Below are 22948 nucleotides of genomic sequence, written 5' to 3' on the forward strand. Positions count from 1 at the left end.
GTTCTCCAACAAGACCCAACCCAGGCTAATGTGGTCAAATAACACCCCACGGAAGCTTTCAAAAATTTTCTGTGTTACTAATGCAGGATTCTTAGCCCCTGAGCTGCAACTGAATTCCCTAAATTCTTATGGAAGTGTGCACGAAGACTCTACAAAAGGAGATTTTCACGGGGAATTTTTTTTAATGTATTTATTTATTTATTCATTTAAGTAATCTTGCCCGAACCGGGGCTGGAACTCAGGCTCCTGAGCTCCCAGGAGTAGCGGGCTCTCCAGGCTGCGCCAGGCAGGCGCCCAGACCGTGACTTTATTTGCAGCCATCGTAGCCGCGCATCCTTAGGCTTTCAGGGTCCCGGTGGCCGCAAGGCGCTTCTTGATGAAGTGGCTCACGAGGCGCTGTGGCCGCTGCTGGTACTTGACCAGCACGTCATGCGGGCTACTGACCTGGTCCCCGTCCAGGCGGTTGAGCAGAGTGACACACACCACGGCCACTGCAAAGAGGGCGAAGCACGTCAGGGCGAAGCACCCGGTTTCTCCCTGGATCCCCCAGGACAAGGTGTCCCCTCCGCTTGCCCCTGCCCTGTTCTCACCTGACCCCTCCCAGCCCTCACGTCCAAAAGAACCTTCAAGAAAGCAAGGCCCTTGGGGATAGGGGCCTGGAGGCTGGGCCCTGGAGGAGGGACCCCGGAGACCAGAAGCACCTACCTGGGATGCCACACGCGCTGCACATGGCAGCCAAGACTGAAGACTCCATCTCGATGTTGCGGACACCGGCTGCGTGGGCCGCCCGCAGGTATTCCTGCTTGTCCTTCTCGGTGTAGGAGCAGAGAGCGCCATCCAGACGGCCTTGGCCTGCACACGCGGAGATACGGCAGCGTTGACCACGTGCGCAGAGGGAGCTCCTACTGTGTGCCAGCACCGCACTACGTGCCAGGGCACCGGGACACCTGGGATCCCACCGGCCCTGCCCACCCCGGAGCCCACCCCGCCGCTCACGGCGAGCGCTGTGTGCACCATGGAAACGTGGAAGAGGCGGGAGCCCGGGCAGGACGGACGCCCCTCACGCAGAAGCCCCACCCGCCACTGGGAGGGGAGGCCCGGCCCGTCACCTTCGTAGAAGTCTGAGGTGCACATGGTCTTGGCCAGGACCGTGGGGAACTCCGGCAGGTCTGTGGCGCACTGCATCAGCTCCTGCGCCAGCTCCTGGTCCAGGTCTGTCCTCTGAACCACTCGCTTCCCCAAGACCATCTGCTCAAACACGGGCGAGAAGGAGGCATCCACCGCCTGCTGGGTGACGACCACGGAGCCGGGCTCCAGACCTGAAGGGAGCAGCAGGTGTCGCGGCCACACGGGGCAGACGCAGGGGGCACGCACGGGGGAAAGGGCCCGTCTACGCACCAAAATACCGGGACACCCGCTAATGGTCTGAAACAGACTTCCTAGGGACCCATTTTTTGCATCAAATTCTTTTCCTCAAATGATAGGTGTCACGCGTAAGCAGTGCAGAGAATACGGAAGAGAAAAGAGCAAAGAGGATGACACTGCCGGGGGGGGGGGGGGGCCCTGTCCCCACTACAGGTTCCGGGTCTACAGTCCTGGCTGCTGTCCCCTGCACGCCACCGCGTGGGCGACCACGGTGCTTCCCCGGTTCCTGCTTTATGCTTTCTCCTTAAGATTTCAAGTGACTGCAGAGGTAGACAAGGGCGGTCTAGGGAAGCCCTGTGCTCCCCACACCCGGCCCAGCAGCCCCCGACTCTCAGCCAGTCCCGTTTGCCTTTGACCCTTGAGATACTCGGCTCCACATCCTAGGCTTCCCGGGCACACCTTCCCGGGGCGTCTCCACCTTGGGCGGACGTCGTTCTGCTCGAGTCTTTGATCTTCTGAGCACGTGGGTGCTCTGACCACGAGCCCTTTCTGACACCGACCCGAATGGGAAACTGGCTGCTTCAACGTCTAGGGGACGGGGCGGGGGGCAGCCAGGGGATGGTCCCAGCACCGCCGCCCGCCGTCCTCCTGAACCGTCAGTCCGTCCCGCTCCCCCCGCGTGTACCTGGCCTCTGTCTCCACCCGCTCTTCCGGGGGGCGGGGGGGAGCGACTCTGCAGTTGCTCCCACCTCCAGGAGGCTCAGCGGCCGGCTCTCGCTCCCTCGACGCCCCCAGAATGTGGGCTCTTCTGCTGCCCGCATCCCCCTCCGGCTGTGAGCCCCTCGGGCGGGTGCCGCTGCTGGGGGCTCCCCAGGCCCCTCCCGGGAGCTCCCCGCGGGCAGCACGCGAGCACTCGAGCCCCCCGCCCCCTGCTTTCTCCCTGCCTCCTGTCCTCCCTCCGTGCTCTCTGCGGCTTTCAGAGACAGGACAAGACACCGTGGTTGGGACCAGCTGGGGACCCTTTAGGCACCTTGAAGACACTTAACTTTGTCTGCCATCTGTCCCTTTGACTTTCCCGTCGGTTTCCTCCTACCGAGCCAGTCCTTGCAGGAATAGGGAGGCGCGGAGGACAGGAGAGAGCGGAGACGTGGTTAGAAGGAAGAGAGAGAGGCAGGCAGCCGGGGGGCGGCGCTCACCCCGAAGGACCAGGCCCTGCGCACGATCGGCCCCACGCCTTTCCGTGACCTGCTTCTGGGGGCCGGGCTGCGAGCCGCGGCTGGAGAGACATATGACCAAACAAGCTTCTAGCCATGCCTCCTGCTAACAAGCTCCCTTGGGCAAAGCTGGGCACTAGCTCGGAGATGCCAAGCCCGGCTCGCCCCGCGCCAGGTCCTGCGTGGGACGCTGGCCCCGGCGGAGGCCCCGCACGCTCACCGATCCCGCCAGACGTGCCGATGCGGATGACGGTGACGTCGGAGCAGCGGGCGTGGTACAGCAGCTTGATGACCTCGTGCAGCATGACGGACGTGGAGGGGATGCCGATGCCGTGCTAGAACCAGGGGGAGACGCCAGCGTCGCGTCAGGGGGCGGCCGCCTCGCGTCCCCGCGCATCTCAGGCTGACAGCCAGAGAGGACGGACTTCCAAACACACGTTTAAAACTATGAACACTTTGGGAGGTGCAAACGTTTGCCCAGGTCCACGCAGGCACTGCGGCCCACGTGCAGAGCCACCGTCTACGGCGCCAAGAGGCTCGGTGGGGGACCAGCAGCCGCTCGTCTCCAGGAACTGAACCCGTCTCTGCACCCTGGGGCGCTCTGGGCAGCTGGCGCTGGTCGATGGCTCGCCGCGTCCTCAGCCCCCCCAAGGACACAGACGTGCAGGGGACCAGGCTGCACGCGGAGGGCCCGACCCCTTGCAGAGCCCGACCCCGGAGCCCACCGCCGGGGCAGGTACTCACGCTCACAGACAGCACGGGGCCCACTTTGAACATGGCATAGCGGTCGGTCCCCGCGCAGATGTTGGGATACTCGGCACCTGGGTGGTCAAGGCCCAGCTCCTTGGCCATGTACTTGGCGAAGGCCTCCATCCGAGTAGGGCTGCCCCCGACACACACGAACTGCAGCCAGAGAACACAGCCCCGTCAGTCCGGGCGCCGCGCACCGTCCTCGTAGCGGGGGTCCTCTCTGGGGCCCCTGCCAACGTCAGTGTCGCCCGGTCTCACGGGAGACGAAGGTCCCTGGCCCCACCCAGAGCTACGCTGTCTGCGGTGCTTCTGCGAGCCGATCGGGTGCCGGTGCTCTGGATGCTCGCTCAGTTTGAGAAGCACCGACTGGGTCACGGAACCAGCACCGGTGCAGGAGCCCGGACAGTATAACCAGCCCCACACAACACGGGAACACCAGACCCTTGCTCTTCCGGGCTCCATGGCTGCACCGGCTCTGCCCATCGGGTGCACAGCTTGGTCGGTGTCCCGGGGGGAGCCCAGGTTTGGAATAAAACAATGTGGGCTCCTCGCCGTGCAACTGGGGCCCCTCTGCAAACCGGCTTCCGAGCATCACCTCCACCCACCGCCCAAGAGCCAGATGGCCCAAGCGTGGAAAGAGCCAGGGCCCCGTGGGAACTGGGGAATCGGGAGCGATCGTGTGGGTGGGTGGCTCTCGGGGACACGAAGCCTTTAATCTGCCAAGCGCCACATCTACAAACGCATTTTTCATTGTGTTGTACACAAGAAGGAAATGTAGGTAAATCAGTTTTAAGCAGTTTGATGTTGAAGGAATTCTTAGTCTCTAAACATGACAAAAGAAATTTCCGTAGCCTAGAACAAATTGTGGGTTAAACTGTAATGCACGGAAAGCAAATAACGAAAGAACACCTGGAAAAAACACCGTAACAGCAAAGGAAACCATCAACAAAACGACAAAGCTGCTGAGTGGGGGAATATATTTGCACATGACATATGCAGAAGGAGCTAATATCCAAAATATATACAACACTTGGGGCCCCCGGGGGGCTCAGCAGTGGAACCTCTGCCTGCGGCCCAGGGCATGACCCCGGGGTCCTGGTCCCGCGTGCTTCCTGCACGGAGCCTGCTTCTCCCTCTGCCTATGTCTCTGCCTCTCTCTGTGTCTCTCAAGAATAAATGAATAAAATCTTTAACAAATGACCTGAATAGACATTTCTCCAAAGACGACGTCCAGATGGACCACAAACACATGAAAAGATGCTCAGCGTCACCCATCATCAGGGAAACAGAAATCAAAACCACACGGATGAGCACTGGGTGTTATTCTATATGTTGGCAAATTGAACACCAATAAAAAATAAATTTATAAAAAAAAAAAACCACACGGAGATCCCACCGACACCTGTCAGAGTGGCTAAAATCAACAACAAAAGACGCAACAGGCATTGGCGAGGGTGTGGAGGAAGCGAAGCCTCTCGCACTGTTGGTGGGAACTGGTGGGAGCGCGACCTGCTGCAGCCGACAGCGCGGAGGGTCCTGAAAAAACTAAAACCAGAGCTACCCTCTGGCCTCTTGATTCCACTACTGAGCACTGACCCAAGGAAACGAAAACACCAACGGGGAAGTTATGTGCACGCCCGGCGTAGTGAACCAACAGCCACGCACGCGAATGTTAGCCGGCAGGACCTTGCCACGGCGCGGCTGCAGCTGGAGGGTACGTGCTGAACGAGGGAAGTCGGAAAAGATAAATACCGTAGGATTTTGCTCACATGTGGAATTTAAGAAACAAAACTAAGAAAAAAGAGACAAACAAAAAACCCGAATCTCAAATACAAAGAACAGACATGGTTGAAGGGGCGCCTGGGGGGCTCCGTGGGTGGAGCCTCTGCCCGTGATCCCGGGTCCTGGGGTCGAGGCCCACTGGGATCCCTGCCACCGGGGCGTCTGCTTGTCCCTCCTGTCCCCCTCCTTGAGCCCGCTCCCGCTCTCTCTTCTTGCTCTCTCTCTCTCTCCCGCTGTCTCTCTCTGTGTCTCTCCCTCTGTCTCTCTCTCCCTCTGTCTCTCTCTCTTCCTCTCTGTCTCTCTGTCTCTGTCTCTCTCCCGCTCTCTGTCTCTCTCCCTCCGTCTCTCTCTCTCCCTCTCTGTCTCTCTGTCTCTGTCTCTCAGCTGGGACCCCCTGATGAAAGAGGGCCCGACGGGGCGGCCAGGGAGCAGCGGCAACTTCTGGGTCACTCCTGGGTCACTCGTTGCTTCGATGTTGAATCTAAAGGCTGGTGCATCTGACCCCCCGGCACAGCCGCTTCCGGAGTCCCGGGCGCACCAGCACCGAGGCCTCAGGGCCTGCAGCCGCTCAGCTGGGTCAGGAGGCCCGGGTGGCTGCGGCGCCGCCTCTGCCCCACGCAGCGCTCCCGTCCTTTTCCTTTTCTCAGGGGAGCGCTAGGAAGTCTCCTGCACTCACTTCCCAGCGGGGCTGGGTGTACAGAGGGTTAGGGCCCAACAGGGCCGGACTTACGAGTGCTCTCTCACTCACTAGTTTACATACTTTAAAATCAACAATTTCCCAAAAATCTGGTGAAGATATTACTTTCTTTTTAAAGATTTTATTTATTTATTTATTTATTTATTTATTTATTTATTTATTCCTGAGAGACCCAGAGAGAGAGAGAGGCAGAGACACAGGCAGAGGGAGACGCAGGCTCCATGCAAGGAGCCTGAGGTGGGACTCGATCTCAGGACCCCGGGGTCATGCCCTGGGCCGAAGGCAGACGCTCAACCCCTGAGCCCTCCAAGTGTCCCTATAACTTTTTTTTATAAAAAGATCTTGTTTTTAAGTCATCTCCACACCCAACCCGGCGCTCGGAACTCACGACCCCGCAGCCGAGTCGTGTGCCCTCCCGACTGAGCAGCCAGGTGCCCCTTCGGGGGAGACACAAGTGAGGCGGCCGCAGCAGACGCCACCCCCCAGCCCTGCCTGTACCTTCACGTCCCCAAACATGGCGGGGAGGTCGTGCGTGCTGGTGCTGAGGCTCAGGTGGTACAGGACGTCCTCCGGCATCGTCGCTACGTTTGGGTTGGCGGGTTGTACGAGGTGGCCGCTGTCACGAGAGGAAGGCGAAAGGTTTGCAGAGCACCAGAGCCCAGTGGCTGCCGTAGTGGAGGTGCCCGGGGTCCCCATGACGCGTGTGGCCCGTAGCGGGGTGACAGGGCCCCGCAGCCCCGCACATGCTCCCCCTCCCAGGCACAGGAACGCGGAACCCCCGATGCGACCTCGCCCAACGACCAGTGCAGCCAGCTGCCCCCCGCGCGGGCATGCGCCTCAGGACCTTGGCTGCACCTGGAGAACACGACACTCGCATGGGAAACATGGGTGGAGCGGAGACGAGGCGCTGCCCCGGCCCTCCCTCCCAGGGGTCACCTTCCCAGCCTGCACAGCTCGGCGCCACTTCTGTTGCCTCGTTGCACGTCCAGGGAGGGGTGACACGGGCGTCCTTCCCTTTGGCTTCCTCCGCAGAGCTTCCCACCTTCCGCATCGGAGTGGGGGGCTCACATTATTGTCGCGGAGGACGGCGCGCTGCTGGCCCCAACAGTGGCCTGCGGTTTGCTTTTTGTTTTCATACGGGCCCGGAGAGGGAATATATTTGGTTTTGTGGGCCGCAGGGGGCCGTCACCATGCAACCCAGCTGTTGTCACGTGAAAGGGGCACAGACCACACGCAGGCCTGCGTGTTTGGGTTCCACGCCCACGAGCAGGGGTGCGGGTCTGCGTGGTGTTCGGCCTGGCACCCTTACGCACACCGACTCCGGGCCTGCCGGGCCCCAAGGCCGCAGGGACAGACGCGGACCCCGGGGCAGGGCCTGGGGACCTCCCCGCCTTCCTCCGGAGTTGGACTCTGGGCCCGGAACCCCTGACCCGGTTCCCGTCAATCTAACCCTAAGAAAGACATGATGCGAGAGAAGCAGCCTCGCAGCCTGGGGCGTGGCAGTGGCGCAGGGGACTTGGCAGCCTGGTCAGGCCGGCCACAGGGCCCCCGCCCGGCCCACGGAGCGGCTCGCGGGACGCCCCGGGGAGAGGCTTCCTGTGATCGGCCCGGGGCGCCTGGACGAGGGGAGTATGCAGGACCCGTGCCCAGTGTTTCAAAATTTAACCAAAAACACACATTGCCCAGGCGCTCGGGAGAGCCGTGATGCCGATCCCTTTTTCTTTCTTTTCTTTTTTTTTTTTATTGTATTTTCGCTTCCGGGGGGGCTAGTGGGGGGGACAACACGGGTGGTTTGCTCGTGGAGTGCGAGCAGGTCGGGCTTGAGTTCCGCCCGCGCTGGCGCCTGCCCTGCCCCCGTCACTCCGAGGCACCCGCGGCCCGCGGTGCTCCAAGTCGGAGGGACGCGGCTCTCGGCCGAGGCAGGTCCCACAGCGGGGACTCCTGAGGGCAGCGTGGACGGAGCGGCAGGCCAGCCCGGGGAAGTGGGGTCCTGCGGCCTCGCTCACCCGCCCACGCCGCTGCCCCTGGGCCGGGAGGAGCGGTGACATCACAGCCCGACAGCGCCTCCGGCCCCTCTGCTGTCCAGGTGACGCCCAGGCGGGGCTGACCGCAGAGGCAGGACTGACGAAACAGGACGTGATTAGGAAACTTCGCCACATATTTCAACATGGAAAACGCTTTTTTTTCTCTCTGTCTCTCTCTGATTCCAGGAAGAGAAGGAGAAGGAAATGGGGTGCGACTGCGAGGAGCGGCAACGGTTTTAAAATGCATCAGCTGGGCAGGAGCCACGGTGAACCGGAACGCGTTCAAACGGACTTTTTAAAAGATTTCAAAATACCAAGTCAAAGATGTTGCTTGGAAGCTAGTTCCCTACTCTGCACGCACCTTGCAGTTACTTTATCTGCTTTTTTTGGCTGCTTCACTCATGGGACAAATATTCCTGGAGCACCTACTTCGTGAAGGAAACGCAAAAACATGGCGGGTGGCTGGTTCCAGAAGCTTCCCGGGGCGGGGTGTGGGCTGGAGACGGGTGCTCAGCGGCTAAGAGCGGGTGGACGGAGAGCCGGGCGCCAGGCACGCAGGCCCGCGCGGGGCTCGGGCATTACAGACGTCAGGACCCGGCAGGCGCCCGACTTGGCGGCAGAAACGCCGGTACTCGTAGCCCGTGGGTAGTAGTGGTTCATCTAAAGCCCACGATTGCCCCCGAAGCTGGCGCCAGCCGTGTTCCCACCTAGAGGCTCCCTTTAAAGATGTGCATCTTTCCTTCTTTTTAAGATTTTATCTATGTATTTTAGAGAAAGAGAGAATCCCAGCAGGCTCCCCATTGAGCTCTGAGTCTCACGTGGGGCTCGATCCCAGGACTCCGAGATCATGACCTGAGCAGAAGCCAAGAAAGAGTCCGACGCCCAAGCACCTGCGCCGCCGCACAGGTGGCCCCAAATTAGTAACTCTGAGAGGAAAAGAAGGAGGGGCCCGTTCGTGGTGAGCTGGTTGGACGGGAGAGCAAGTTGCCCTGGGCTCCACGCCCCTTGGTGGGGGGGGGTCTGCAGGGATGCCTTCTCCCTCCCCCCGCACCTCCCCTGCTCTTTCTCGAAGTAAGTAAATGAATAAACAATTTTTTAAGAATTAACGTCTTTCAGAAGAGGCCGCGCTTCCGAGCGAGCTGGCCTTGGAGCTCCCGTCCCGGCAGCCACCTCTCCGCAGCCGATGGGAAGCCGGGAAGCAAGGGCTCTCGGGAAAACGGAATCACAATATGCCCCCAAATCCACCCAGCCTGCCGTCCGCTTGGAGCCTCACCTGTGACTGCCACGTGTCTTTGTCTGGGACCCCGAGGAAGCCATTCTCTCACCTAGGGGAAAACAGCACATGAGTATTTCAGAATAAACTCAGGCGCATAAAAAAATCTCAAGAGTTTATTTGCCAAAAATGTGCTGGAACGGGCCCGACATGGGACTCAATCTCGGGACACGCCCCCCCCGCCCCCATCGTGGCCTGAGCCCAAGCAGACGCTCGACCACTGAGCCCCTCAGGTGTCCCCAGGAAAGACTTGAGAGGAGCAGGTGCAGAGGAGCCGGGCAGTGGTCGGCGGGCGGGCGGCCGGGCAGGGGCTCTGCGCCCGGCTGTCCTCAGTGTTCGCCCTCCCGTCGCCGTCTAACGCCTCCTTGTGCAATTACCTGAGCCCAGAGGAGGCCGAGCGGACCCCGGGCTCCCGGGAGGTCACAGGGTCCCGCCAGCCGCAGAGGCTCGGTGGGCGCAGCACGTGGGCACAGGTGTGTGACCCACGGGCCGTGGACGCGGGGGCTGAGCACAGACACGCCGGGGCGGGTTGCCCCCTGCTCTCCCAGCCTGACCCCCACCGCCTGGAAGGGCGGGTCTCCAGGGCCGCCCGGGGCAGGGGGACCGCGGGGGCCGCATCCCTGCGGCCCAAGGAGAACTCACAGCCACAGCCACTGCCCTGCCAGGCCAGGGTGGATCACAGCCTGAGGACTCGGTGACTACAGCCCACGACCTGCCGCAGGGGCAGGAAAGCGGAGCCGGGCGGGGGGGGGCCCAGGCCCGGGTTGTCAACCGGACGGTGGAGCTCCCCGCCAGCGTGCCAGCCGGCCGGCCCAAACCCGGAGCCCTCGATGGAGCCCCCGACGGAGCCCCCAGGGCGCTGCTGGGAAAGGGACAGATCCCAGGACCCCTGATCATTTCAGCAGACCCCGAAGGCGGAGGCCAGGATCCACCACACCCCCAAGCCCCCTTTACTCCGACGGGGACCTGCCTGCGGTGTTGCCCCGGCCGCTGGGTCCTGGGTTAGAATTCTGTTTCACTCCTGGATAAACCCTCCTGTCACTGGCAAAGTACCCGGCAGTGTCTATTTTTAAGGGTTACCACTGGGGGGATGAGAGGTGGGCGGCGGCCACTGGGGCGGGTGAGCAGACACCCTTCCCTGGGCTGCAGGGTCATCCTCTGCTTTCTCATGGACGCTGGGGCTTGATGGCAAGGGTTCCCCAGGATTCTGAGCCCCGTGCTTGTGTTCAAGCTCTTAGGCTCTATTCCTAGTTTACCAAACGCCTTAGCTTTTTTATTTTTTTCCTTTAGCATCTCAGAGTATTCGTGTGGGCTTGGAGCTGCGCTGGCCCCCAGGCTGGGTTCTGCGTGCGACCGGGACGCTCTCCCAGAAGCTGTGTGGCCTTTGCTCTGATTCCTTCTGGAACCAGGCTGTTCCTGAAAAATTTCAAAGAAATGGGATCCCAGTCGTCGACGTGCTTTGAGGCCCCTGTCCCCCTGCTCCTGGGACTCTGGCCGGTTTCATGTCTAAAAACCATGGTTGCTCCGCATGTGTGTTTACAGACATGGGCTGGGCCAGGGACCGTTATGGGGCCAAACTTAATGTTCTCAGAACTGAGTCAGGTCATTTTGGTCCTAAAACTGACAGGACTAAGTGGAATTCCTTCTACAATTGGTATTTTGAGGCTTCCAAGCACTGCCAGGAATCTAACATTGCCTCTCTCCAAAATAGTTTGTAAACTAAACGAGGCAAGCAAACAATTAAAAAGGAAAAATGAGGGGCTCCTGGGGGCTCAGCGGTGGAGCATCTGCCTTGGCTCAGGTCATGGCCCCAGGTCGAGCTCCCTGCCCGGGGCGGGGGGTGGTGGGGGTGGTGGTGGTGGTCTGCTTCCCCCTCTCCCTGCTTATCCTCATGCGCTCTCTCTCTCTCTCTCTCTGCGTTTTCTCAAATAAATAAATAAAATCTTGAAAAAAACTAAAGAAGATTCTAGTCTCCCTTTTCACTCAGTGCTTATTATTGGGCTGACCTGGGGTCTTTCCCTTTCTGTTAAAAGGCCCAGTATGAAATGGGACACTCTGTCTCCCACCCCAGGTTTAGTTACCCCGGCCAACCAGCTCACTCGCACCCCGGCTGGGTCTCCTACAGGAAGGACCGCTAAAATTGTCATTCTCTCCAAAGGGGAAAATAATCCATGACTTTGACAGCAGCGACCGACGTACCCAACCAGGGGAATTACATGACCCTTTGACGTCTTTTATTGGCTGCCTCCGAAGGGACCCTGGCTGAGCCTGGGGACACCGATCAATTATTCCAATCAGATCAGCGATCGCCCTCTTTCTGGGGCAAAAATCCCAACTGATCGGTAAAACCCACGGTGCACCTGCCAACAAGATTCAAATAGATCCCTCAAAACCCCTGCCTAGAATTAATCAATGCCCTATACATACAGACGCCCTGAGGGCGTCCAGCAGCTGAGAGAGCAGGCTCGGGCCTCCCCTGCCCTGGTGCCTGTAGTAGCCTGACCTCACCTGTGAGGAAGCCGACGGCCGGGGCCGGGCTGTGCCAGGGATCTCCGAGCAGGTGCAGAGGGAACACCGTCCCCCCCAATGCCCGCGTGCTGCTGACTCCCTTCCCACCGACCGCACCGCACGTCTGTCCCTGTAACTGACCTCTGGGTGTGTTTCTAGTACTCCAGGTGATGAGGACAGCCAGGATCTCGCCGCCCTCACCTGGGAAGAGCAGCAGTACACCGGGCAGTCCCGCCCAGGGTGACACAGCGTCCTTCTCACCGGCTGGCCGGCCGCAGACCTCAGAGGCTGACAAGGGCCGTCCCTGCAGGCTCCATGTGGCTGCTCCACCCCCCACCCCCACCCCCACCCCGGTCAAATCTTTTGGCCTTAAAAGGACATAAAGCCTCCAAAGAAATGTCGCAGTTTGCACAAAGTCAGTATTTGTGGCACCTGATCTCCGGATGAAGACTCGACGTGGATGCAGTGGACTTCAAGGCATCCTGGATTTCCCAAAGCCCAAAAGCAAGGGCCAGTTAGGAGGCTTTCCTGCCTGCCTGGCTACTGGGGACACTGGATTCCACACTGGTCTCTCAGGGCTTGGTCTGCATAATCTTTTCAAGAGAAAGACAAACCTGACCCTCTTATTTGGAAAGAGGCAGATGGCATGCCTTTGAGTCATTAAAGTCTAGCAAAAGCCCCTGCCCTCGGACATCCTAATTATCAATCTCCCTTTTCCCTCTTTGTGCGTGAGACTGTGGGGATGCCCTTGGAGCCCTCACCCCAAAACACGGGGACCTCCATTGCCCCATGGAGGTGTCCCCCGCCCCAGAGCACGCCTGCCACCACAGACACCGTCACCGAGCCCGTGCCCCGTGCAGAAGCCCTCCTAGGTCTCCTGGAGCTCAACCTCACGACAGCCTCCGGGTGACTGCTCCGTATGATAAGTCTTTCTGGTCCTAAAAGCCTGCCCCAGAAAAGTGGAATCGATATTAGAAATCTGATATCTGTTGGTTTGATAAAAGGGAATTTGGGTTTATTTATTTATTTATTTATTATTTATTTATTGAGAATTTGGGTTTAGACCAAATAACAAGCTGGCCCTACCAGAAAATTTCAAATCCCCAGTATGTGCATTAAATCGCGGGTCCACTATAGACATGACAGCATTCATGGACCAATATGGGTGGGGACTCCGCTTGTGCCCCTTGCCCAAAGTACAATCCCTGGAAACGTACCCATGTTGCCCAATGGACCATGTGAAGTCTGGCCAGTGGGTTTCATGCAGATCCCTCCTTGTCATGGATACAGATTTGTTTTGGGTCACGGTTTTCATATTGGAACGAAGCCTTGCCGTGTAGACAGGCCAACATCTCCTCTGTGACTACGATCCTATTTGAAAAGCTTATCCCTCCCGGGGGGTCCCCTGTTGAACTACACTGTGACCCGGGTGCTTTGACAAGTCTGTGCTATTCGGCTAGTTTTAGGGCACTTCCGTGGTGCACACGGTCCTCCATCCTCCTGGTTGGTTAAACACACTAACCGCACCGCAAAGACTCAACCGGCAAAATTTGTGGAGACCCTGCAAACACGTTCATCAAGGGCATTGCCATCAGTCCTGAATCTCGGATCTGCGCTCTTGGGAACTCCTGGACTCTCCCTTTGGGGCCGTCCCGGGATGCCCAACGCTCGTGGCCAACCAGAGACCCAAGAGGCTGAGACAGATGGGAGCGTCCGTGGACCTGGCCTTGCACATGGACACCGCTCCACGCTCCAGGCTGAGGAAGAGACGCTTTCCTCGTCAACCCCCTTCTCCCCTCACAACACAGGCCTCGCCTCTGCTCCCTGGGCTCGCCCACGGGTTGGCAACAGCTCCTTCGTCCAGGGCTGTCAACCTCTTTCGTCCCCGAATAAACCCACTTGCTGCTGGTAAAGTGACGGGCGTTCTACTCGCAGGGTCGACGGACCCCCCAGCGGACCCCTGAACTACACGGGGTTACGAGAGCTGACGCCCCGCGCCGTGGAAGATCCGCCTGGTGCTTTTGACTTTTGATTCCTCAAAAACTTCCCTCCGACTCATAGCTGGTTGTTGACCAAGAGCTTTCCGGAAAGCGGACATGGCTGATGAGCACGTATTTTGCAAGTTATTAGATGTATCGCATCTATCCGTACTCTTAGGATAAAGTTAGAGAAGAGACAATGTTGTTTAAAGCGTCATAAATAAGAGGAAATACCTGTACAGCGCTCGGTGTGTTTATCAGAAGGAATCCACCTGCCCGAGGCCCCGCCCAGCTCAAGTCCCCGCAGGAGGCCCGGCTCGGGGGAGCTCCTAACCGACCCCCGGTTCCCCCCAGACCTGGGCCTGGAGCCGTCTCTTGTCATGCTAAGGAGGTGCTACTTGGCAAATGCCTGAGGACGGGGCTGGTTGCCAGGGAAACCGATCACGTGTTAAGGGTTAACACGTCCGGCCCCTCGCCCACCCCGGGAGGGGGAAGGAGCTGCAGGTTGAATCCAGTACCAAGGACCGACGGATTTCCCATCATGTTCTTATACCGAAACCCTTGTAAGATCCCAAAAAGATGGGGTCTGGAGAGCTTGCAGGTTGGTGAGCAAGGGATGTGGGGACGGTGGGCCCTGGGGGGCCTGGAGCCCGCGCCCCCTCCCCAGACCCCGCCTGGGCAGCCCTCCTGTCTCTCATCACAAACCCGGGGTCTAGGGAGGGAACTGTCCCGAGCTCTGTGACCCGCTCCAGCGACTTCGTGGAGGCCAGGGACGGCCGTGGGAGCCTAGGACGGGCTGGTGACAGCCTGGCCGTGGGGCCGGCGTGGGGGGCAGTGCAGGGGGGCCGGCCCTCGGCCCGCGGGCCTGACTGTGTCCCCAGGTAGACGGGGTCCCCAGTGAGTTGCAGTCGAGCGTCAGAGAGTCAGTGCAAGGACACCACACACGTGTCAGGATTTAACCACAGATCGGGATCCTGGGTCCTGATTCCGCGCTGCCAGCACAGCGAGCAAATCCTCCCTGACGGCCCGGCTTCCGCACACATCTGGCTTCCAGGAAACGCAAGCCTCAGCGGCGCCCCGGCAGCTGCCCTCTGGGGTCCACGCCTCCTGCCCCCCTCGGCCTGTCACTTCTCCCCCCGACGGGAGATCAGAGGGGAGGGGGGCGGCTCACTGTGGCGTCCCCAGTCCCCAGGGGCAGGCAGCACCCCGGCCCCCAACCTGGGCCCTCCGGATGCTAACGTCTCCTCTGCGGGTGGGGAGCCCGCCGGCGGCGGTGGCGAGACCTCAAAAGAGGAAGAGTTAGATGTGCCGTCCCCGGAGGCCACGGACCGACCCCAAACAGGAACCCAAGCCGCCGGAGAGCATCCTGTCTGGCCTCGCAGGGAAAGTGCTGCTCGGTCGCCCGCTTGTCCCCCTGCCTCTCACCAGAGAAGCCATCGCTGCCCCGTGCCAGCGCCCCTGTGGCCCTTCGGGGCCCTGAGCCTCCCCAGGACCGTCCCCTCACCGGCCCCCACCCTCAGTGCCCAGGAAGCCTGGACTTTGGCGCCGCAGGGTTGGAAAGGTGCAGCCGAGGCTGCGGGCGGCCTCGTGCGCGGGTTTGCGCCGCCACCGAGCTGCAGGCCCCACGCCCAATGCTGCGGCCCCGTCGCCCGCCTGCCCACGGGGGGGTCGAGGCCAGGAGGCGGTGAGCGGAGCGGCCCACTTGGCAGGAGGTCCCTCCCCGGCTCCTGGCGCAGAGGCAGAAACCAGGAGCCCACCATCCTCTCGGGCAGCGGCCCACTCACCTGGACTCCTCCAGCGGCCACAGGTGAACAGGCAGGGACGCGGAGCCGGTTCGCTCTCGGAAAAGCAGCCCCCGGTGCTGAGAAGGAAAGAGGTAATGACTATTCAGGGACCCGGTGCTACGTTTGCATTTCAAAAGAATTTTCCCAGTTGGCAAAAAATGAACAAAGCTGTGTCCGATTTTATCCGACCTTCAAAGGAATCAGGAAACAGGGTTAGCCAGTGGCCAGTCCTGCTCAAACGGAGCCCAGTGTAGCCCACAGGGTTTAGTGTAGAAAAGGAGGAGGAGTCCCCGCACGCAGAGTCCACTGGCGCCCAGCGACCACCAGGGTCCCCAGGGTCCCCTTACCTCCGGCTCACAACAAAAAAACAGACAAAAAGGGAGACAGCACATGAGAGACCCCTACCTCTGGGGAACGAACTAGGGGCGGTGGAAGGGGAGGAGGGCGGGGGTGGGGGTGAATGGGTGACGGGCACTGAGGGGGCACTTGATGGGATGAGCACTGGGTGTTATTCTGTATGTTGGCAAATTGAACACCAATAAAAAAAATAATTAAAAAAAACAGAAGGCCTCAGAGCCCCTGGAGGGAGCACCTGCGGGAGTGCAGGCCCACCGTGAGGAAGGGGAGACGGGGATTCACACCCCTCTGTGCAATCTGACCGAGAGGTTGCTGGGAGAATTTAGGGACGATTTCTGACCACTGCTTTTTCAAGGGTCTTGCTGGTTTACAGTGGCCGCACACCAGGGACCTCCCCCTTCCACAGATCATGCAAAGAACAAAAGAAGGTGCTTCCTGACAACACTTGTTGGCATAACACGGGATTTCCAATCTGGGCATCTCAGAGCGAACCCTGGCGCATCCCACTTCCTGTTTCCGAGAAAGGCCAACTTGCAAAACACGCCTCTGATTTAGCTGCTGCCCTGCCCATCCATGAAAGGATGAAAGGCTTGGGCTGGTCCCCACCCCCCAACCCCCCAGGCACGGAGCCGCACTGGGGAGGCTGCTAGGGCGGAGCAGGGTGAATGGAGGAATGGGGCCTCCCAGAGGGTGATGCAGGGAATGACAGGGATTGGAGTTCCTGAAATCCCTGGTCTGCCTCAGGTAGGGCCTCCTAAAGGAATTCAGTTGTTAGGAATTATCTCCCAGGGAGTAACTCCAATCTCTTCATGAAAAGGAACCAAATGGACCTTGTCACCATCCTATCTCCAGTCTAATTTCCTAAGGAATCATTTATTTTTCCAAAGTCCTGTGTCTCCCTAAGCACTCCCCAGAAGTCGTTTGTTCTCTCAGAAGTGTCCCTCTGCCCCCCATGCCCTATTAAAATGGTCAGTAAGCCCCCAAACTGGAACTGCCTCCCGGACCCACAAGTTTCTGTTCACTCCGTCTGTACAGACATACGTAAAAATCCATCTTCTCTCTTGCTATCCTGTCTTTTGTCATTTTAATTTACAGCCCCCCAAACACCACACCTAAGAGGATAGAAGTTTTTCCTCCCAAACAGGATTTGGGCACAGTTGGGATTGGAGGGAGATAGAGCATGAGCAGAGGTGTGCTAAGAACAGAAAAGTGAGGTATGTTCTGGATCCAGGAGACAAAATCCTAAGGACTGACAGGAAGTGGTATTAGGATGCGGCTGGCAGGGATGTTTGTGCGGGTCCTGTCCCTGCAGAAGGAAGCACCACTTCCAAAGTGTCTCTAAGTCCCTGGATCCCTCCCTCAGGGGTGGGAGTTGGGGGTGGTCAGCCTTCCAGAGAAATCCAGGCCTGGTTTTGGCTCTCAGGATCCCTGGGGAGGGGGCCTCTGCTCTGAGCACCTAGGGCTCCCCTCTCACCTGTCGCCACATCCAACTTGTAAGAATAGAAACCCCGTGGTCGATTTTGGTTTTCTTGGGTTGTTCTCAGTATTAGCCCACTAAGCTTAAAATCAGATATGTGGGCTACTCGGTGTGACTAGCCTGGTACGTGAACGTTTATGACTTTTGAATGAACACAGTTCAAAAGCAAATGTGCATGAGTGTCTGTGTGTGTGATTCAGGGACAGAGAGAGGGCAATGATCAGCGTTTATCTTTAGGGATTAGGAAAAGCTGCCAAGTTTCATTTCCTGTATTAGATTTGTGTTGTTTTTTTTTTTAAGATATTATTTATTTGTTCATGAGACGTACACAGAGAGAGGCAGAGGGAGAAGCAGGCTCCATGCGGGGCCCCAGGATCATGACCTGAGCCAAAGGCTCAAACCCTGAACCACCCAGGTGCCCCCCAAGAATTTATTTATTTCATAGAGACAGAGCACAAGCAGGGGGAGCGGCGGTGGGAGAGGGAGAAGCAGACGCCCTGCGAAGCCGGGAGCCCAACGCAGGACTCAACCCCAGGACCCTGGGATCCTGAGCTGAGCCAAGGAAGAGGTTTCACCGACTGGGGCACCCAGGCACAGTTTTGTTTTGCTTTTTAACAATGAGTTTGTATTAATTTTATGATCAGCAAACATAACAAAGTCCTCTTGGACAAAAGCCCATGTAAAAAACTAATTTATTATTATTTTTTTAAACTAAAACGTTACTGGGCAGCCCCCATGGCGCAGCGGTTTAGCGCCGCCTGTAGCCTGGGGCGTGATCCTGGAGACCTGGGATCGAGTCTCAAGTCGGGCTCCCTGTGTGGAGCCTGCTTCTCCCTCTGCCTCTCTCTCTCTCTCTCTCTCTCTCTGTCTCTATGAATAAATAAATAAAATCTTAAAAAAACAAAAACAAAAACGGGGATCCCTGGGTGGTGCAGCGGTTTGGCGCCTGCCTTTGGCCCAGGGCGCGATCCTGGGGCCCCGGGATCGAATCCCACATCGGGCTCCCGGTGCATGGAGCCTGCTTCTCCCTCTGCCTGTGTCTCTGCCTCTCTCTCTATCTCTCTGTGACTATCATAAATAAATAAAAATTAAAAAAAAACCAAAAAAACGAAAACGTGACTGCGGTGCCCAGCAGTGCAAAAAGCCCTGGAGCAAATAATGTAATGTGTGGGACCATGAAGCTTTTGCAGAAAGAACTAGAAATCTGGCCTCTAAAAAGGGGAGGGAACGTGCAAACCGGCAGGCAGTAGGCCTGGCTCTGGGGACATGGGACGCACCCAGGATGCACAGGACACGGCAGGCCTGACGGGCAGGGCAGCGGTGAAAACCTTTCTCACGGTTTAAGACGGAGACGACTTCCCCAAATCACTAACCCTTCAAAAGCCAAGCTCAGAGCCAGTGAAAGGAACCCAAAGTCTCTAACACGGAAGACGGCAGGAAGGGGGAAGGAGCCAGAAGGGCCAGGCAGGGCAGGGTGTGGACAGACAAAGGGACAAGGAAGGGAACAGGAGGGGCGGGGTGAGGGGGGACGGGTCACAGCAGCCCTAAGACTGCCTCAGTGGCCTTGCAAGTAGCCCTGCTCTCGGTTTTTGCGTCTCTAGGTCACTCCCCACTGAGTGGAGCAGCCTGGGGCGGGGCTGACCTTTGGCACAGAGGCCAGTTCCAGGGTGGCCAGGAAGGCTGCCACCAGCGACCTTGAGTCACCTGGCCAGGCAGGTCACCTGGCCCAGCCCCCACTTGGAGAAGGGAGCCGGATCTGCAGCAGCCCTGAGGCTGCCCCTGGACACGACCGCAGACACGCATGATGCCCAGGACGTGCCACCCGCCGCCAATCCCAGCTGTGCTGGTTCATCGTGGACTGTGGGCTCTGTACAGCTGCGGGACAAACGGGTGTCAGGACTCCCGCCCGAACCCTTACTCAGAGGGGTCCAATGCAAGCTTCTGTCCACTGGAGCTCTCAAGGTCTGGTAATGTTAAAAAAAAAAAAAAAAAGAAGAAGAAGAAAGAAGAAGAAAGAAGAAGAAGAAGAAGAAGAAGAAGAAGAAGAAGAAGAAGAAGAAGAAGAAGAAGAAAGAAGAAGAAGAAGAAGAAGAAGAAGAAGAAGAAGAAGAAGAAGAAGAAGAAGAAGAAAAAGAAAGGATCGGTCCCAAAATGGATTCACTTGCCCGTGGGACAGCAAATGGAGACTTAGTATCTGTTAAATCAAAACCAAATGGGGAGATTATCCTTAAAAAACCTGAGAAGACAAAGTTAGTCATAGGAAGTTTTGTTTTGCATGACTGGACCCAGGCCACTTTCGTGCTCCTGCCTCAGGAAATCGAGAGTGAAACTTCCCCGTTTCCCCAGATGGGTATGGCGAAACCACCAGAAATTCCCGACCATTTAAAAAAATTCTAGGAACGCCTGGGGCGGTCAGCCTGGTGAGCTCAGCCGCGGAGCATCTCCCACGGCTCAGGGTGGGGCGAGTCCCGCGTGGGGTCCCCGCAGGGAGCCTGCTTCTCCCCCTGCCTGGGTCTCTGCCTCTGTGTCTCTCAGGAATAAATAAGTAAAAGTCTTTTTTAAAAAATCCCAAAAATAAAAATAAGAGAATTCGAACGTGGGCGCCAAGCCCTGTCCAGACCAGCCGACTGCTTCATGCCGCCTGGAGTGGGGCCTTCCCCACCCGCTGCTCCTCCTCAGCACCCTGGGGAGTCGGGGCTTCGGTTCTGTTACTTCGGAACTTTTGACAGTTCTGACCCATTGGCCTCTGCGGAATCTGACCTTTGGCCAGTCCACCTGCCATCACCTGCTCCGCGGGGACGCCCCGGCCCTTCCCCTAGGAACAGGAGCTTGCGGGAACAATCCTGTCCTGCCATAACGACATGATGACTTCCGTCCCCCCGACAGTGGCCCTTCCCCGCTCCCCCTTCCCTCTCCCTCCCCCCGCAGCCCCTCTGCCTGCAGCAGCCTCCCCGGGGCTCAGCTCCCGCAGCTGATGCGATGCGGCCACGTGCCTGGGGGACCAAGTAAAGCCCATGGACCCTCCAACCCACTCAGTGCAACTTTGTTTTTTAAGGGTAAAAGTCGGTCCCACAAAGTAACTTTTCACTTACCCCCCAAAGAAAAGGGGGGTTCTATGTGCTCTGCGGCCGGGGCTGCGGGTCCCCACTGCGCGCACCCCCAGCCGAGGCGGGCACACCCGCGGCCTTCGGGGCGCCCGGGGCGCGGGTCGGGAGAGGAGGCGGCGGGTCCAGGAACAGCTTCCCCCTGCCCGCACCCCCCCTGCGCCCTCCGCGCTCTCCCCCCACCCCCTCACCCTCCGCCCGCACCCACCCTGCGCCCTCTGCCCGCACCCCCCCCCGCGCCCTCTGCGCGCCCCCCCCCCCACGCCCGCACCCTCCCCGCAGCCCTCTGCGCCTACTCCGCTACCCGCACCGGCTCTCCCCAACACCGCACCCCCCCTGCGCCCTCTGCGCGCTCCCCCCTCCACCCCGCTCTCCCCCACCCCGCCCGCACCCTCCCCGCAGCCCTCTGCGCCTACTCCGCTACCCGCACCGGCTCTCCCCAACACCGCACCCCCCCTGCGCCCTCTGCGCGCTCTCCCCGCGCACCCTCCAGGCACGGCCTCTCAGCACCCCCAGAACCTCAATCGCTCCCACCCCGCTCCCCCTCCGCCCCCCACCCCGCTCCCCTCCCCGCAGCCCTCTGCGTCTACCCCGCTACCCGCACCCTGCTCCCCGCGCGCCCTCGCCGTGACCGCCCCCCCCGCCGCTGCTCTCGCGGCGCCCTCCCCGCCCGCCCTCGCCGTATACCCCCTCCTCGCCCCTGCCCCCCACCCCTCCCCGCCCCTGCTCGCGCTCCCCGCGCGTCCCTTCGCGGTGCCCCCGCTCCTCTCCACGGCTGCAGCTCCCCGAGCATCCTTCCCAGACGCCGCCGGAGCCACCTCCCTCCCCAGCAGGTGACACCAAAGCTGCTGCGCGACCGCGGAGCCCGGGCCCGGCGTGGAGCACTCACCGCGCAGGGACCGGCGGGGTCAGCTCGGACGCGGTCTGCGCGGAGCCGTCACCGCCCGGCCGGGTCCCCCCCTCCGCCCGGTTCCCGGCAGGCCGCCCCGACTCCGCCCAGGTCCCTTCCTCCGGGCGGGGGCCGCGCTGACTCACGCGGAGGCTCCGTTACTCATTAAGCCGCTGCAGCGCGGGGAAGCCTCAGCCGGGACGGCGAACGGGTCAGCCCCGCCCCGCTGCCCCGGGGAGCCGCAGGGCGACCCCCGGCACCGACGCCGTCTGCGCCCCCAGGGGGGCTTGGGGCCGCGGGGAGCCGACGTGCGTGGGAGGAACAGACGAGCTGGGGGCGGCCCCCCACCCCCCGCATCCCCCATCCCCGCATCCCCCACCCCGCCCCCCTGCATTCCCCCCACCCCACCCCGCATCCCCCACCCCCTGCATCCCCCACCCCACCCCCACCCCCTATCCCCCATCCTCCCTACCCCCCATCCCCCATCCCTCCATCCTCCCTATCCCTCCACTCCCCACCCCGGGCTGCCGCTTGCCCCCCCCTCCCCCGCAGCCCCGGGTGGGGAGGAAATCTCTCTATTTTCCGGCGTAGGCAGGAGGACCGCGGGGGCAGGGGTGCGGGTCTGTCTGCAGTAGCCCCGCCCCGGGCGGCGGAACCTCCGAAGAGATGACGGTGCAACCAGCCCTGGCCGGGCGGGCCATATCAGGAGGGGCCATATCAGGAGGGGCCGGCCGCCTCGCTGCGGTCCCTCCATCCTGTGGGTTGATTTTTCTGGGCCCCTCGGGGTACTTGGAGCCCGCTAGTGATGGGGGCAGCGGGATGCGCGCGGCCGGGAGGCGACTGACACCTTCAATGGGTCGCCTGCCCAGAGCGCAGGGCCCGGCAGCAGCCAACACACGCGCTGCCCCGCGCTGCCCCACGCTGCCCGGCACGTGCCCCCGACAGGTGACAGGTGCCCCGCACAGGTGACAGGTGCCGCGCTGCCCGGCAGGTGCCTCCGACAGGCATCCAGCCCCGGGGCGGGGGGGTGGGTGGGGAGCATCTCCACAGCGGTGCCCAGGGTGGCCCGAGGCCCTCTGGCCCGTGAAGGACTTTGTCTTCCATTTCCAAGAGGCTGCCCACGAACTGGGAAATCCAATACCTAAGACGTATGTGTCAAGTTGACACTTCGTAAATGCGACAGACTGGAGAAGAAACCGTGGCCGTTTCTAAACCACCGCTGAAAGCCCCGGCCCACCAGCCAGCCACCTGCCTGGCTCCCCGCAAAGATGCCAAGGACACGCGGGCCCACGGCCAGGCCAGCTCCCCCAGGACCTGGGACCTCTGCGGAGATGTGTTCTGAGTGGCCTCCCACACAAGAAGTCACGCCACAGAGGCCACAGAAGAATAATGTCACCCACTCCTGCCTGGCTCACCTGGACCAAGGACTAATTCCACACGATTCCTCCCAAGAAGAGCTGAGAGTTACTGTAGAGCTTTCAACTGAGGCTCGGTCGCTGCCAGGGCCCACACCCCAAGTCCCAGTGCCAGCGGCCCCCCTCCCATCTCAGGGCTCTCCTGCGTCCTAGAGCATCAGACAGGGGCAGACGCTTCAAAGAGCGAACAGTATTGTGGGTCCCAGCCAGCATCTTGGTTGTGGAGGAGGACGAACAGAGAAGGCGGCACCTCCGGTCTGACAAGTTGGAGGCAGGTGCCTCTGTGTCACCCCCAGCAGGACATGGAGAGGTGGCCCCGGGCGCCACCAG

The 22948-nt window shown here is 60.1% G+C and overlaps 1 protein-coding gene across 4 annotated transcripts; it reads right to left on the bottom strand.

Moving 5' to 3' along the window:
* Window positions 1–175: 175 nt before the first annotated feature.
* On the bottom strand, window positions 176–21359 carry UPP1 (uridine phosphorylase 1). 4 transcript variants are annotated; one of them, XM_072760144.1, is made up of 9 exons: window positions 21204–21359; window positions 15377–15453; window positions 9106–9157; window positions 6307–6424; window positions 3324–3482; window positions 2800–2914; window positions 1110–1319; window positions 706–852; window positions 176–491 (listed from the first exon to the last, which is right to left on the bottom strand). In XM_072760144.1, exons 3-9 carry the CDS (start codon window positions 9147–9149, stop codon window positions 337–339), a joined length of 948 nt encoding a protein of 315 aa, XP_072616245.1. In that variant the 5' UTR covers window positions 9150–9157; window positions 15377–15453; window positions 21204–21359; the 3' UTR covers window positions 176–336. The 4 variants fall into 4 exon arrangements, with proteins under 4 accessions (XP_072616245.1, XP_072616244.1, XP_072616246.1 ...); XM_072760143.1 differs by having other exon boundaries at window positions 6307–6850; window positions 21204–21339; XM_072760145.1 differs by lacking the exon at window positions 21204–21359 and adding an exon at window positions 20303–20443.
* Window positions 21360–22948: the final 1589 nt, after the last annotated feature.

Source organism: Vulpes vulpes, chromosome 5, assembly GCF_048418805.1.
Source record: "Vulpes vulpes isolate BD-2025 chromosome 5, VulVul3, whole genome shotgun sequence".
Taxonomy (NCBI): Eukaryota; Metazoa; Chordata; class Mammalia; order Carnivora; family Canidae; genus Vulpes; species Vulpes vulpes.

Excerpts from the sequence above, each read along its gene's own strand:
- UPP1 (XM_072760143.1), bottom strand. The coding sequence starts at position 6,504 with ATGGGGACCCCGGGCACCTCCACTACGGCAGCCACTGGGCTCTGGTGC. Across the intron at positions 1,320-2,799 it reads CGGCACGTCTGGCGGGATCG|GTCTGGAGCCCGGCTCCGTG; the intron begins GTGAGCGTGCGG and ends TGCTCCCTTCAG. Across the intron at positions 492-705 it reads CAGCGCGTGTGGCATCCCAG|TGGCCGTGGTGTGTGTCACT; the intron begins GTAGGTGCTTCT and ends CCCTCTTTGCAG.